Source organism: Pelobates fuscus, chromosome 1 (genome assembly GCF_036172605.1).
Source record: "Pelobates fuscus isolate aPelFus1 chromosome 1, aPelFus1.pri, whole genome shotgun sequence".
In the NCBI taxonomy this organism is placed as follows: Eukaryota; Metazoa; Chordata; class Amphibia; order Anura; family Pelobatidae; genus Pelobates; species Pelobates fuscus.
Genome location: NC_086317.1, coordinates 322,248,671 through 322,265,917, shown reverse-complemented (window position 1 = coordinate 322,265,917; position 17,247 = coordinate 322,248,671). Strand labels below are relative to the sequence as shown.

At 40.0% G+C, this 17,247-nt stretch overlaps 1 protein-coding gene across 2 annotated transcripts in view; it reads right to left on the bottom strand.

Annotated features, from left to right (window-relative positions):
- Positions 1-16,458, bottom strand: part of ADPRHL1 (ADP-ribosylhydrolase like 1) — a 36,776-nt gene extending 20,318 nt beyond the window's left edge. The window contains exons 1-2 of one of the 2 annotated variants that reach the window (XM_063459552.1): positions 16,107-16,458; positions 1,358-1,522 (exon numbers count right to left, since the gene is read on the bottom strand). In XM_063459552.1, coding sequence (XP_063315622.1) covers positions 1,358-1,522; positions 16,107-16,320 — 379 coding nt within the window. In that variant the 5' untranslated portion in view covers positions 16,321-16,458. The remainder of the gene's footprint in view (positions 1-1,357; positions 1,523-16,106) is intronic. The other variant, XM_063459561.1, reaches the window with a different exon arrangement.
- Positions 16,459-17,247: the final 789 nt, after the last annotated feature.

Below are 17,247 nucleotides of genomic sequence, written 5' to 3'. Positions count from 1 at the left end.
ATGACGGTCTGTGCATGGAATCTGCACATAGTTGACATTAGCCAGTCCGCTGGCTAATGATGCCGCGGGAGGTGGAGTTAACCACCTGGCTAATGATGCCGCTGGAGGTGGATTTACACACCTGGCATAATGATGCCGCTGGAGGTGGAGTTACACACCTGGCATAATGATGCCGCTGGAGGTGGATTTACACACCTGGCATAATGATGCCGCTGGAGGTGGAGTTACACACCTGGCATAATGATGCCGCTGGAGGTGGAGTTACACACCTGGCATAATGATGCTGCGGGAGGTGGAGTTACACACCTGGCATAATGATGCCGTGGGAGGTGGAGTTACACACCTGGCATAATGATGCTGCGGGAGGTGGAGTTACACACCTGGCATAATGATGCTGCGGGAGGTTGAGTTACACACCTGGCAGCTAGCCTAGATATCTCTGTATGAGCAGCGTTTCATACTTTAATGCTGCACATTAAGACACCGAGAACCATTACCACTTCAAAACAATGAATCGGTTATGGCACATGGAGAAACCTCTTAATATTTTCCTTTCCCTAACTGTTTTCTGGTATGGTATCATCAAAACAATGAACAACTTAGTTCTGTTAATTGACTGTAAGCATCCATTGACATTAACTTCCCTGCTAAATACTACTTGAAGTACAGATCTTTAAACATGAGCTGTTTAGGGTGTACAAGCTGGTGTCTGTTCTGCAAAGAAACCATTGTCCAGAGTGCCGAATAACAAAGTAATTTCATAGATATGCTGAACACTTGATGAATCTTGTGAATCAAAATTTTAAATATTTTAGTTTTAGATTATTTTTAAAACATAGAAATAGTAACTATCTGTATTTCCAGCCAACAAGACAGCGCCAACCTTATAGCAGTCTTCTCTAAACACTCGATGAACATCTGTACTTCTCAAAACATTCCAGTAAACTTGAGTTTATAGCGCAGTTATCCTTCAAGAGTCAATCTTTGTGAATCTGTTCTCTAACTCAAAGACAGCATTTGTTCTGAAGCTAAAGGAAGCAAGTTGTCAGTGTAAGACCCGCCTAAGGGATTTGCCTTGACGTATTGTATTATTGTATTGGTGTATTGGGGCTGATGAGTACTATGGTCATTGCCGCCGCCTAGGAGTAGTGAGAGTCTGAGCACAGGACTTACTTTTTTGTGTATCAGCATTTTTCTTGCCCTAAATCTATTCAGTTCACATTTATGCCAGTTCTATCAAGTTGTTGGTCTCAACAACAACATATATACACAACACATATATATGCAATACAGTGATATAATATTCTACAATCTGAATTGTTGGCATAACAATGTTTTAAGCATTATAGTCACAAACCTTTTTCATTGAATGGGGTATGCCAGGCAAGTAAATAATTATCCGGTTTTAATTGTGAACATCCTTCAATAGTTGCTGGATCTTGTTGTCGCCCTTGCAACTTGTCTACCGCATCAATATACCTCTTTACCATGTCACGGTACAAGTCTTCCAAACACCAGTAATCTATTAAGGTAAAAAAATGTATATGAAAATATATTTGTAGATGAATTTTGAATACTGATGTCCATGCAAGTGGCTTTTGACTTTTGGATTGTTCTGGAGTTCAATAATTATAAACAATAAATTTCAGCTGTTTGACAAAGCACAGCATAGTGTACATTTTCCTTTACTTTTAACTCCCTGTTCAAAGGTATTATACTTTTGGGATTATGTCCATATCATCTATAAGCTTGCTTCACCAAAATGTGAAATTTTAGTTGTTTAGTATGTATTGCTTTGTGGTTTGTTAAATTCACCTTTGCTTATTTTTCTAAATTCTTTTCTCATTAAATCCTTGGACAATACGATTAAATTGTATCAGACACAGTGACAAAAGAAATATAAACAAAATCTGTTGAAGAGAGTTGAAGTTTGAGGTTTGTCTCTCTGAACAGCAACAGCTCATCCATATAGGCACGTAGGGCAGAGCAGCAACAGATAACTGCTACAAAAATAGATTTTAAAAAACTATGGCTTTAAGAAAAAACTAATTGTTTTTCAGAAACACTGTGTGTGTCTGCCTTTTTATGAGTTATAGCCTCTCATTTTTCTTGGCACCAAACACTGTTCACTAATTAACAACGACTTATGGCTGCCAGGTAGGATGGAAACAATGTTATGCATGTGATACTGGGCAAATCAGCCTTGTATTACTGGCAACTTGTATCACTAGCAATGACCAAAATGGGCTTATAGAAGGGACATATCAACATGGCAGGCCATGTAGAGCTCAGTGTTCTCTAAATGGTATTAGTGCCCTCAGCACAGCATCAGTATTTGTAACGCTGTACAGGCTGGGGACAGTTCCCAGGTGTGTCAGGATGTGGGATCTTAAAGTAGGACGGTTGGGGTACCTGTTGTTCGGTATCTCTCTCTTTTTCAGATACTTTCTCCAGTCCATTAAATGAGAGCTGGAAATAGGTGGGGAGTTGTAGAGAAGTGTAAATAGGTAGACATTGAGGAGAGAAGGTTAAGTGGCTATGGAAGGCGCCCTCTTCTTCCCAATCCAAAAAAGGCAGATAAAGCAAGTATAATAAATGTATTAATTGGACTTTATGTGTATTTATGTGCATGTGAATACATGTAAGTATGTACATATTTCTGCTCTGATTGAAATGTATTGTGTTTGCATCTGTGCGTATACTGAGTGTATGCAGCAGTATAAATGCATTCAGGGTTACTGCGGCACGGTTTCCACCTCCCCTCCTCTGAAACATGAGTATTTTATATCGATATATTTTTGACTGAACAGATATTAATTTTGACTGTGTTAGAATTTCACCGAAATTCCAACCTAGTTGATCGATCGATATACAGAGACAAAGTATGGACTAGTTTGTCTCTGTATATTTCTTCAGCCTGACTTTCTCAGACTCTGGGGGAACTAGAGTGACAATCCCAACAGCCATCACTAGTGACAACTGCAGGCAATTGGCTGTCTATGGAGGATCCTGCAGTGACGACTGTGACATTGGCACCTGTAGCTGAAGTGGCAGGAGCTGAAGAGGACCCACCAGAGGAAGATGGCCACACATATAAGGGACAGGTTCAGGGCTTATTTTCAAGTTTAGGCTGTAGTTTGTAGGGTTATTTGCAAAGTACTTAGACGCAGACTTTTAGAGTGCTAATGATGCCAGGATAATTTTGAGCATTTATCGCTTAAAGAATGGAATTTGCTTTATTAAAATGATTAGAAATTGTGTATTTACCTAAAGAAACGTGTTTTGATTGTAGAGAAAAGAAATAGAGCTTTATTTTAAATGCCATATATACATATTTAAATCATAATTAAATTTTTTTATAAAAAATATAAAACAAGAGTGGGGATTGCCAGCAAACCTGAGCAGACGCCATTTGTCTTGACTCCTGACAACTTTGGGCTAACCTGACCAAAATCCCTTGCTGCAGGGTCCATCCAACCCAGACAGACATTGCCTTTGATGCAATACATTTTTCTGAATCCATTGATACCTTTCTTTAAGGTGCTGAAAGCCGCAAAACTGAGGCACAGGAGTGTGGTCAACAAGGCATCAGCCTTTCCTAACTGGGACTCCCTCCATGGTGGATAGCTCCACGACAGTGCCACAGCTCAGCTCCTGCTACCAGCCACAGCCCCCACACTGACTACAGGGCAAAAGTAACAGAAGCCTCCACCCAGTGCAGTGCCTGACTCGTGAGACTTAGACACAATGCTACAATAGCAGATGGTTGCAGTGGGTTGTATCAGCCCCCTCAGACCCACCAGAAAACAGCAGGACATTCCCCTACTGAGAGCAGGATCTGGCAGTCTCTACTTACCTTGAATCCCTGATGGGTAATCTTGCTGCCAAGCTGCAAAGCAGGAAATCCTGACTCTTTTGCTTGATATACAAAAGCTGTCGGCAAAAGACCTAGCTGTGATTAGCACTCAACATGTCATGGACCGTGTGAGGGCCACAGGAGGACGTAATGGACCTAAGTCCAGAGGCCTCAAATATGAAGGACTCGTTCATAAGTTCCAGTCTACCCAACAGATATTCAAATCCCAACTCTCTTCTCTTGAAGGTCGAAATAGGTGCAATCACATAAAGATCTGAGGTGCCCCGGCCACAATAATGGCGTGAGAGCTGCCACACTATGTTACCTAGAGGCAACTGTATTACCCCCCCAGGTAACTAAAAGATTCAGCATAGATGGGGCTTATAGACTGTCTGGCATACCCAAGCCTCCCACTACCACCACGCGGGATGTTATTTTCCGCTGTGCAAATTCCCAAGACAAGTGAGCACTGAGAGCAAAATGCCCTATACATTTGGGGGCTCTCAGCTGTTTTTTTTTAACCAAGACTTAACCAGAGCTACCTTACAGTGATGCAGGTCCTTCTGCCACATTACACTACAGATGCCCTCAGCAATTATCATTTACAGATTGGGGGCACCTTGATCTCTGCTGGTGACCCACCATGGTACAATACACAGACTTGGCACTGCATCGGAGGCCCCTATATTCCTGACAACACTGGACCTTTCTATACCATCCTCCAACATGAACCACCAACCATTCTCCCCTCATGCCTGTGAACCTGCCAACGTGGAGCCCTTCATGCCTAGGACTGGAGAGCCTACTCCTTCGACCACCTTACAACACCTGCTGTTATTACTGCTACTTACAACTGCACGATTTGATGTTCAGTGCTATGTTTCTGTATTTGACTTTTCTCTCACTCTGGCAATTGTCTATAGGTTCTTTAATACCCTTGTCCACCTAAAGTATGCTATAGCACATCTATCCTGTGTTCACGAACCTCAGAGAGCGCTGATGTGGGTTGGCCCCGTCAGGTGGTTACCAATCCATCTGCTGCTCTAGTACACCCACCACTTTACTGCTGAAAAGCATTTACTCCCACCCCTCCGCCGCCCCCTTGGTAATCTAATACATGATGCATGCATAACAATATGATGCATAACAATCCCCTGCTGTTAGGGTTCAGGCCCACCCAGCTGCTGTGTTTTGTTCTGGCTCTTTATTGTATCCCTGATGGTCCATTGAGCTGGTTTTACATATTGCCATCTTGTATTCTCTCCCTTATTTAAGAAATCACCACACATTACTTATCACATGTACAACATCCGTCCTGAGCCTCACATGATCTATGGTAATCCTAGCATGTCAATATCACGTGTCTCGGGTCCCTGATGTTTACTTATTGCTTTTCTAAAAATGCTGCTGATTACATTTACCTAAATTAGTTGTAACATAATTGGTGGAAATAAAGACAAATTATTCACAGTAGATATACCGTAAATTTTCCTGATTTTGGTTATGTCACACACATAGGTTTTTCCACAAGGAGGCAAGTTAAGGAGTGTTAAATGAGACTTAAGGTAAGGTGAGTCTACATTCGCAGCGTAACTAATGAACAGTGGGTTCCAGCGCATGATATTTTTTGCCCTCCCAGAAACCACCCTGTGCAGCATTTCTCTACGTATCTACTTGGATTAGTGGGGTCACGTCTCACACACTGTCACTGAGCTGCATAATGGGTAGAGTGGCTCTAAGTAGTGCTTCTGCCTTCTCCCTGGTTCCATAACTGAAAAAAAATGATGTAAAGGGCAACAGTCTGTCATTCGCACAGTCTTACAGCCGTGGCAGTAAATTCCTCTCTGATTCTCCTCCTGGTATCCCACTGTCCCTGGACCAGGCCCAACCCCCCTCCTTCCTGACACTACAAACAAGTCACTACTAGTAGAATAGCAGTTGTAGTAACCTCGGTGGTAGCATCTGAGCTGACTCTGGCTTTACTGATGAGTCACCACTTGCCTCACCACACCACTCACCAATAGTGAGAACCAGCTAGGTACCCACAGCACACAATCTCTTCAGTCTGCAGCAGCGCCCTAATTATTACAGCAAATTCCCTGGGGCCCTGCTGCGCCTGCACTGGGGGCACCATTAGTAGTTCTGCCCCTGCGCAAACTGTTGCTTATTTCACCTAAACACTAACCCTGACTCTCGACTCTACACTTTGGGTTACGAGTACGCTATTCTTACTCAGATTAGAAGCATTTCTTTTCTTGTCTGGAATACCATTCCTTTTTTTGAATGGCTCTTTTGTTTAAATGATATAGGAAATAAATAGGCAGATTGTACTTTCCATATTAGATAAAAACTACATTACATTTAAGATTGGTGAATTTGACATTAAAGTTTGCTAGATTTGATAAATGACTTTGCATTAGCATTATGTTACCAGACAATATATTTTAAAAAATGATTTTTTACTATTTATTAATTTCTTTATTAGGGAGGGTGAACTTGGTTCACTTACTTTTTAGTGTCTTATTTCTAATTTAATTAAAATCCAAAAACAGAATTTATATTTTTTCCTTTAGTCAATAATCAAATATTTAACTTCCTTAGCTTATCCTTTAAGATAACTTTTTTGGCAGCTGTTTTCTTTTATTTATTACTAATCAGATTGCGAGGTATGACTTATCTCCATAAAATGATAGAGAATATGGTTGAGAATTCATAGACGTACCCGGGACGTTTTTAAGCGGTGGTAGTCGGTTTGCTGAATGAGCTTGAATAACTGAAGTGCCAGTAATTTCATCATACAAATGTAATTTATTTTTAGGCTCTGCAACTGAGCTAAATAGTCTATAGTGATTTTATCATCAGACTCAAACAAGCTAAAGCATAATTAGGTTTAATTCAGAATTCTTTGGGACATATACAGTATAGCAGTTAATAGTTTAGCAACCTGACATTTTTCCAAGAGTATAATTCTTAGGTGATATACTTTACCGATACCTACATGTTTTATTGAGGGGTTTTCAGTACCTTGTAGTTTAATTTACGGTAACTTATGGAACAACACAAATGCTACACAGAATTCTAACTCTTTGTCCTGTGCATGAGCTTGACACCTCTTATCTTTAATGTTCTGGCTGTGCTTAAGTTTAGATAGCTAACATTCTGTCTTACTGACTATTGAAACTAAATTTAGGCCACTCTTGGCTGGAGATTAAAGAGTGCTGTTAAAGACAGATTCCCAACTTCTCAAACAATGGAGTGAGAACATTATGCTATTTATAGACAAAAAAAGAATAACCAGGCAATCTTTCTTAACATAAATTATATGAGTCACTGAAAAATTCTCTCCTTTGGCTAAAATAAAAATTATTATTCTGGTTGGTAGTAATAAATAATAATAATAATAATAATAATAATAAATGTGTGGAAAAAAATTGAATAAATAAAGCTATGTTTGCGTCCTTTTAGTGCTTTTTTTTTATAAAAAGAGACAATAATTGTTGAATACTAGTTTGTTTGTTTTTACTGGTAGAGCAAATCATGATTTGCCTTACAGTGCCGGTATTATTCGATTTAAACAGGATTTCCAAAATAAACAATGTCACAAGTCTGTGCAGGAACCTGATCAGTGAGGAAGACTTTGTATATGAACATTGGATTGTGCTGATATTGGCATGAAACCCATTCAGTAACTGATCACTGGTTGTGGCACGGAAGTCAGACAGGCAGACTGGGTCCAGTATTGCCAAAAGGGACTGAGCCAGAGACTGTTAAAAATGTATTCACGAAAGGGCAAATTATGGTAAATTTAAAACCAAATTGAAAAATGCAGGCAAGTTGGAAAAATTTACATCTGAACTATTTTTTTTTTATTTGTTTAGTTTGTTGCTATGCAGTGTTTTTCTCAGAGACTCAAAATTATAGAATGAAAATAATTGGAAATGAAAATTAATAAATGTTTCTATGAAGAAAAAAAAAAGATATTAGGTGACTGCTTTTTAAGATGCAAAATTCAAAGCAGGACTGAAACATTGATATTTTTTTGTTTTTTGGTATTCCATTTCTGCATATACGAACAAGAAAAATCTCTCCATTACAGTCCTGACCTAGAAGAAATTGGAGCAATGAGCTTTTTCTAAAAACTATGCATTTTTGGAACAGTTTGGGTTTACTTGTCATAGACAAAAATTATGAAAATTTACTATTTTCCCATGCAAAACTAGAGCAAGAATATAGTATAATGCAGAGGAGCACCAATATTATTTGGCACCCAGGGCAGACGTGTGTGTTGGCACACCCCATTGAAACTTTGTTGTGCCACTTCACACCCCTTCATCCCTTTGCGTGTATCCCTTGACCCGTCTGTGTTTCTCCTAATCTTGTACATATGTTGCCCCCTTACCTATTTTGTGTTTATTAACCGCTCCTTACCTTTTATGACCTCTTCACCCTCTTACCCTTTTTTACCCTTCGCACACATACACAGGTGTATGTGTGTGTGTACATAAACATATATATAGAAGGCGTATGCCTGAAGTTGTGGGAGGGATTTTGAGCCTATTTAAACCCAGCAAACCCCTTACTTACCTGTCTTCGACGATTTCGGAAATTCCCCTTTCGCTTCCGGTACACGCAGACTCTGACGTCAATTTGCCGCGACGCGCCTAAAACGACGGTCAGCAAACGTCCACGCGAAGTTTCGTGAGTATTACACACGAGCGGGTCCCAGTCGGCAGTTTCCAACCAAAACTGTAAGTCCACAATTCAAAGCTTCATTCGGCTAGAACACTTATTATTACTGACCGGGAGTACACGAGGAACCTCCTTACAATTCTTTTCACTGGCATTATTTTAGTGTTATCCACAGGTGCACTTTTCAACATCCCGTGGAAAACTATACCAGCTCCATTCGCATGGGTCATTAGGTTTCTAAAGACAAGCATTATAAAATCTTTTCTTTCTCCCTTCTCCTCTTCTAAACGATTAAACATTCGTATAGGCAATTAATCATGCATATATACCGCTAGCAGTTCGGCTATGTTCCGCTTTTCACATATCGTTGTTGCTGGTCATAAGTGTGACTCACGTATTTGTTTCCGTTATTGCATTCATATTTTACATTACATTTAGAGCATTACTTGTAAAACTAACTTTTACAATTTTTTTTTTCTCCCCTTTTTCTTTTCCTCTTTCAAGTTGGCAGGGGAAATTAGTCAATTACACTGTTCGTTATATCTCTTAAAGCTACATAACTAGTTTAATGTTAGTCAGTCATTTCATTTGAATGCTTGTTTAAGTTTTCAGACCTAAAGAAATAAATGGCTAGTGTTTTTATTTGTTTGTTCAAATACTAATCCTTTACCAACTGGCTACATGGCCAGGGGTTTCACTCGATACGTGCATCCGTTTCTCTCTCTCTCTCTCTCTCTCTCTCTCTCTCTCTCGTTATAACCTATTTAAACAATGTTTCACTTCATCCGAAGTACGGCATTTTGTATGTTTGTTGTGCGTTTTCCTCTCCCTAAGCTGTGTCACAGAAACATTAGGTCTTTACGGTTCGCACCAAAAAAAAAAAAAAAAAAAGATTTCTCTCCTTTCATTTAGGAACCACATTTGTATATCTCGTTATACTGAATGTCATGCTTATACTCAATATAGTTAGATAACCTATTATGTCTATTTTTTAAACACACTTACTTTCAAGATGTTTTACTAAAATGTGTTTTTTGTGGTTATGTTTTGATGTCCTTTTGTTGGTTTCATGAGTATATATACATTTTAGATAGGGAATTGGTCACCATGCTCTCGAGGTCCGAATACGTTTGGGAAAGTAAATTTAAGTAAGTATGAAAGTTAGATGTCTTAAAAATAAATGGGTAAGGGCACACTAGGTCATCATTATTATTGGTCATCCTCAGTATAAACGCAGACGCTCTGACTGTTATGCACATCTTACATTCATCAGCACACGCTTGAGGAAACGCAGCTATGCATACTTGACAATTATGCCGCGCTTTACATTACTAAACCTATTTAAACTTCCTGACATATTCAGCGTTGCATTAAGTCCTATCATTGCCTGATTACCTTGCCTTGTACACCTACGCAGACAAGTACATATGTTACTAGACAAGTGCATTTAAGTTCACACTGCAGTTCTGGTGAACAAGCCTCGGCAAAGGCTAGTACGCGTTTTTAACAGTACTATGACCAAGATCCGCATAAAAAAAAAAAAAAAAAAAAAAAAAAAAAATATATATATATATGTATATATAAATAAACTCGTATTACATTACAAAACAAGGCCACGAGTCCCGAGGGCCATACATGCAATCATACACGCATTCTAGTTTATACGTCCCGACCATCTGGACCCCGACATGCTCACAGGGCACTCCAGTTTCAGTCAAGCCGTACGATCATAACTCATTACCACCCACGTTTTGTTCCGTGGTATGTCCTCTCTCACTAACTGACCTTCCCTCTTAGTTAGCAACGGCTGGCTGTCAGGTGCCTAGGTGTCCACTAGTTATTATTCCCCCTGGCTTCTTTGCCATAGGTTAGTGGTCCCGCGAGGCCAACACCCATCCTCATACTTGGAGGTACTACGCCCCTCGGGCCAAATCATAGCTAGTCGCCTCGCATTGTGACATAGAGAGGGCCTCATCTGTCACTCCCATTCTATCTTATGTTTAACTTTCACCGAGAGGCCGACACCCCGCCACAACGTTCAGTGGCCACGCTACCCCCTCGCGCCAACGCATAGATAGAGCCTCTCAAGCCGCTTGGCAAATAGCAGGGCCTCACCTGTCACCAACCTAGAGTAATCGTTTCGCCGCATTGCGGCACTAGCTAGTCAGCCAGCTCTCACACACACACTCGCACTCCTAGTAAGCTGGGGGGGACGGCACACTACAGACCCGTCTTGCATAATCACTATGTTTTAGTCCCAATAACCAAATCAGGTATCCTAGCGATTTATTTCCTGCTTTAGTTTCGATTGTGAGTTAAATACTCTTACAGTAATGCAAACAGTATGTCAGAGCTATCATACTAGGCTGATCCTATGCTTTCAATACGTTATCACTTACGGGCTACGGGTCTGCTAGATACTTACATATAGCAGTATATGGATACCCAAATATATATTACCCCAACTTGTCACTCGCTGGTGATCCTATCATACTACATACACTACGTGCCCAGGTCAAGCTAGTAGAAACCAAGACCTGCGGTTCCTCCAACAATTTGTTTCAGACATTTTTTCTTACATATATTCAGTTATTTACGCATGTTGGGTCTCACGTTGCCTTTTACGTTACACGTTGTACAGGTTAGGCCTTGTAGTGGACCATCGTCAGGTCCTCAAGACTCTTACGCACATACAGTGACTGCTTCCAGATTCATGCATTACAGATATACTATTTATGACATTGCAGCCCATTGGGGGCATTTAGTACATTGAGTTCTAAATTACCATATGTTGTCTCATACTATCACTCAATTATCGCATCGACGTCAGTTATACAAGCTATGCAGGATAAGCATTAGCAATCTAATAAGACCGGGTAAACATAATTCCCACTTGTTTCCTACCAAACATCGAGACATCACTCTGCCTCCATTACGACCAAACGAATACCATTCAAATCCTTAAACAACTAATAGGGACTTGTCTGCACGCTTGACATTCACAGGGTCCTCCATGCGCTTTCAATTCATTCATCACGCATTTAACGTTGCACACGTTTCACTTATTTAAGTTCAAGAAGTCCATCAGGAGTTACTTTCGGTCATGCTATATGTTTCGGTTTAAGAAGTAACACCATAAGCATCGTATAATACAAACATTTACGATCCCAAGCCTACCGAGTAACTATTATAGGGTACTTACTATACGAACACATATCATCTTTAAATTTAAACTACATTCAAAGCTCCTTTTCAGGTTCCTCTCTTGTGCACGCATTTCCCTACGGTAAATCACGGCTTTGCATTCTATTTTTCGGTTCGCATCACAACAGTTAGTTTCATCAGGCGCCTGTTACAGTCCTTTTCGCTGTGCTTCAATGCAGTTAATCACACGTGTAAGGTCAGGTTAACGCTCATCCGCAAGAAGCTAACACCCTGCTGCGCGTAGTTAGTACAAGTCCACATGGCCTATTCATAGGTAGGGCCTCTCTCAAGCACAGGGCTAATGGCACGGCCTCAACTCTTATGGGATTGTCCTTATCTTCGCCCGTTAGTACCCATTGGCTAGCAGCTCTACTACACGAGAGATTCAATGGGCATCTGAGTTTTGCATAATTAAAACATATTACGTTTCCTCCCTCCTCACAGAATGCTACAAGAAATAGCTCCAGGTAACGTACTATCTTTTATAAACACTAACCCTGTCGTCTCAAGTCCCCTGCAGTATCCCCCACCTTAACCACTTCCGAAGTCCTGAAGTCGGACCTTGCTTATACGTAACGGTTAAGCTAAAAGAACACGCAGTCCTGAATTCCTCTGCAGGTCAAAAAGGTCTAATTCATGCCTGAAGTTAGAGTCTACGCAGGTAAGATTTGTCTACTAATACTAAGCAAACGTACTCTACAGCTTACGATGTGTAAGTATTGTATATGGTTCAATATAATAAGTGCGTTCCAATTATAAATGGTTGCTTGTACAATTTTTGCCCATCTCTCAAACAGTTCATGCTATACATTCGCTCCTTGTTAATTAGTCTTGGCCTCAATCCAAATTCCTTCTCGGGACATTCATTCCGTATTGGGGCCGCCACTGCAGCCTCAAGTTGTCAAGTTCCAACTTATGTTGTGGAGAAGATGGGACGCTGGAGATCCTCAGCATGCTACCGGTACATTCCAAATCCAGAGAAAGAAATCAGGCTCGCTTTCTATAATATGTCTAAATGATGTTATGATTAATAAATAAATGTTACATACTTTTTGGCCCTCTTTTTACAGGCCTAACCTCGCGTCGGTTTCGGCACACCTCAACCGACTCTTATTTATTAAAACTACACCCACTTTAATGTGCGCCCCTTCCATAATCCCGTACACAAATAGAAGGCGTATGCCTGAAGTTGTGGGAGGGATTTTGAGCCTATTTAAACCCAGCAAACCCCTTACTTACCTGTCTTCGACGATTTCGGAAATTCCCTCCCACCACACCCTCTTAAAATATCATTATATCTGGGTGGGCCCTCTTTTTACAGGCCTAACCTCGCGTCGGTTTCGGCACACCTCAACCGACTCTTATTTATTAAAACTACACCCACTTTAATGTGCGCCCCTTCCATAATCCCGTACACAAATATATATATATATGAAACCAAGGATGGCTAGGGCTGCATGCACTCACCTGAATATATTTTTGGAGTTCAAGCCAACTTCTTGTTTTTGCACCCCTCCCTGTCACAGGTGTCTCATTCCATGGCTGAGTCCCAGGAGGAAGGATTTCCCAAGTAAGTGGATTAATCTCATAAGAGCAAGCATTAGGCAGTCAGAGTAGGACCTACCAAGAATGGGGTACATTGACATATGCAATGTATGACCATATACTGTAACTAAACCCTCATTATTTTTGCGTAGGTGAGGTGTTTTTAAATAAAACTATTACAATCAGAGAGACTTAAAATTGCTGTTTAGTGAATGAGCGAGTGCACTGGATTGTGTATTTAGTATGCAATATATATATATATATATAGAGAGAGAGAGAGAGAGAGATGCAATCAGACATGCAGTCACATACATAGTCACACTGACATGAATACACACAAACATATGCAAAGTCATATACACAGACACAATCAAGAAGATGCTTCAGGCACTCGCTGTGTTAAAAAATAAAGCAGTGTTTGCAGATGATGAGGTTTTTGTCAAGCTTGTTTTGTGCTGTTACACAAATTGCTGTGCTTGACAAAAATCTCTGTGGAGGTCAAAACGTTACTTTACTTTTGAACACAGTGAGTTCGGAAGCCTGTTTTTGGATGTTCTATAAGTGAGGGATGCGCTGGCCCTGGTTTAGTCAAGCACCCTGTGTTTTTTTTGGATGAGCGCAGTACTTTTTCCTTTTGTGGATAAACACAATCACACAATTACACAGTCACATGCATACATAATCACACAATTACACACAGTCACACAAAGTCACATCCACATACAATCACACACATAGTTACACACACAGAAAGTCACTTATCTAGATTGTACATTCCCACAGGAATAGGGCCCTCATCTGCTCCTGTATTGGTTTGTCATGTTTTGTATTGTCTCATTTATATTGTACTGTGTCTTTTTTTACTTGTACCATTGTGACCCTTGGACAGCGCTGCGGAATGTGATGGCGCTTTAGAAACAATACACAGTCACCCACACAGTCGTTACATTTACGTCTCCAGCACCTTACTGGTATGGGCACTGAGGAGGATGAAAAGGGGTAGAGCTCTCTGTAAACACACGTGGGCTAGTGGTGGGGAAGCAGGGACTCCCTGAAGTTTCTGCTTCCCCTGTGTATGCAGCTTTTATTAGGCAGTGGGGTGCTTGCTTCACCCCTGCTGCTTGTATTGGAGAAATAGCTCCCTCCATGATAAGCCTGGGTAGTGGATAATGAAATCTTCTACCTGGTTCCTGGTGACCAAACTACAAAGAGTGATAGATGGGACATGAGTGCTGTGTGGGGACTGTCCCCACTTCCCCCTGCTTGGCATGCCATTGTTTTGATGTACCTCTCTTTTTTGTATATTTACTCATCTATTAAGGTATATAGGACAGGATTGTCAGGGTGCTCACTCAAAGTAATGTATTATGGACACCTAGTGATCATTTATAGATAGATTCAATTGGTTCACAGAACAAACAAGTAAATATGTTACTGGTTGTATTGAACTCAGTTAACACTTTACTCATTTGCATAACTAGTGATCATTTTCTGACAACGCATGTTTAGCTGACAATAACAAGGTTTTCCCCACTGACTTCAGTGATTTTAAGTGTTTTGGTGCCTGGAGTCTGTATGTTCAGCATTATTGCGGAATTCGGGGCTGCCTAATGTAAGAATTACAGTATTACATTCATTGGCTGAGAGTGGAAAAATAGAAAATTGAGTGGAGATTTTTTTCCAATTTGGCTATTTTGGACAGTTCTCAGTTCATGGAATAACCCTGTTAATCACTAAAATGGGAATTTCAGAGAATTACCAAAAATAATTAAAGGGTTACTCAAACCACCATGACCAATTCTGCTTTTAGAAGTGGTCATGGTGGTTTGAGTCTGCATGTGCAGTGTTTCTGCTTGAAACACAGAGATATTCACACTTTTGTGCCAGAGGTTAGTTGCACCCCTGGCACAGATGATTTAGGTAGCCCAGAACTCTGTTCCATGCTGCCTAATGTTAATTCTGGTCTGTCAATGCGCTGGCAACAGTTGTAATGGGATTCTCCTTTAAAGACAGTGCTCAAATGTTTCCGGTTATTTTTATTTATTTTTTTTATATCCCCTCCCTGCCTCCCCAGTCCACCATTTCCCTTCTTTCCTCCTTTCCCTACCCAGCTCAGAGCATGCGCATGTGCTCTGAGACGGTGAAATGGTCCAATCAAATAATTGGACCATGATCAGGCACTGCTTCCGCCAGATGATATGTAGAAGGCAAAGCTAGGATTTTTGCCCGGCGCTAGATTCCAGATACGTTTAACTCTTCATTTTTATATTAAGGGTGGTGACCTAGTACCAGTCAGGCATTATAAACTAAGCAATAGCATTTTAGAAAAAGGGTTAGAGGAACCATTTAAACATTTGATCCTACAATTGTCAACTTGGACAAATTTCCCAACCAGTTTTGTGGCTCCTCTCTTTTTGCCTGGAGAACACATTCACAAACGCATGTTTATATATTATTATTTTTAATTGATACATATACATGTCAAACAAAAGAAAGAACAGCAGCACTCACTTGATCTGTCTAAAAAACCTCTTCCTTTTACTTTATTGCATAACAAATGTGTGGATGGATAGATCAATGGCTCAGTGTATAGAAGAACATTTTTCAAGATGTGTGATAGAGATATAATAACCCATAAAAATACAATACAACAAATCTGAGAAAGTAACACGATTAACAGATTATTTTGCATGTAAATTGGTCTTTAAATAATCATACTACAGTGCAATACCAAGCATCTGTATATAAAGAAAAACAAAAACACAGTAAATGCTTCCGACCAATTAAGAGTAGATTGAAAGTCAAGCCTTACCTGAGACCAGAGCCCTTGCAGTAGCCATATGCATAAGTGTATTGTCGCTTATTGGCCATTTGTCTGCTGATAACACTAAATTTTCCAGCCCTCCTAATTGCTTCAGTTCTTCTTGAATCTTTACGCCTGAAGAACAAATTTCCCAGCTGAATTTTTTGTAACCTAAAGAATCACCAACCCCAGCCAGCAGCATTGCAGCCTTGAATTTCTCCATGATGGGAGCTCTTTGATATTCGTAGTTCTCTTTTGTCTGCAGTTGCCAGGTCTAACTTTAGTGTCTCTCTCCTGCTGGCTGGGATACTGTGCAGGACTTGCTCTATAAGGCAATGGTCTCCTTATCAGAAGAAGGTCTATCCTCCCCTTGTTGAGCCCAGGATAATTATATCTTCAGCAATGTTATTTAACCCACTATTCCCGAGCTATTATTCCTAATTTAAATTTACATTTCCAGATAATCTTCAATTCCAAAATATTTAGTTATACACATGACACAGAATGTAGGGCCATGGTGATTTATTTATTTAAACCATAATTCTATTGGAAGTTTTTAATATGTCACAAATACTAATATGAATGTAGATTGGCTATACCCAGACAACTCACCGACATTATATCGACAACTAAACTGGGGGTCAGCCATTTTCCACCGTTTTACAAATATACATACAAAAATACAGGAAATTGCAGATTCTGCATTTAAAATTAAATATATGATCTGTGATTGTTTTGGGATTTTTAGTGAATCATTAGGATATTGTTATTATCTTATAGAAGTGCACAGATCCCTTTTAGCTGCATTGAAGGAATCAAATGTCTCTATGGCAATCTATGGATGAAGGAGTAGATATGTTCGGCTTTTGTCAAAAGAATCGATTTGTTCATAGATTGACAGGCATTTGATCATTCACTGCAGTCAAAACGGACTTCTGCACAAGTGTATAAGATAACCAGAATCCAAATTAAGCTGCATGCAAGTCTAACACTTTTATTTGAAGTAATTACAGCTCACTGGCCTTATGGGATTTGTTTTTTTTATCCAATGTTTACTGTTGTTGTAGAATTAGCATGGTCAATTTTGGCCAGTTCAGGTTTGCTAAAAATAAACTTAACTGTTCAGCTAATTACCAACAACCAAATTGCA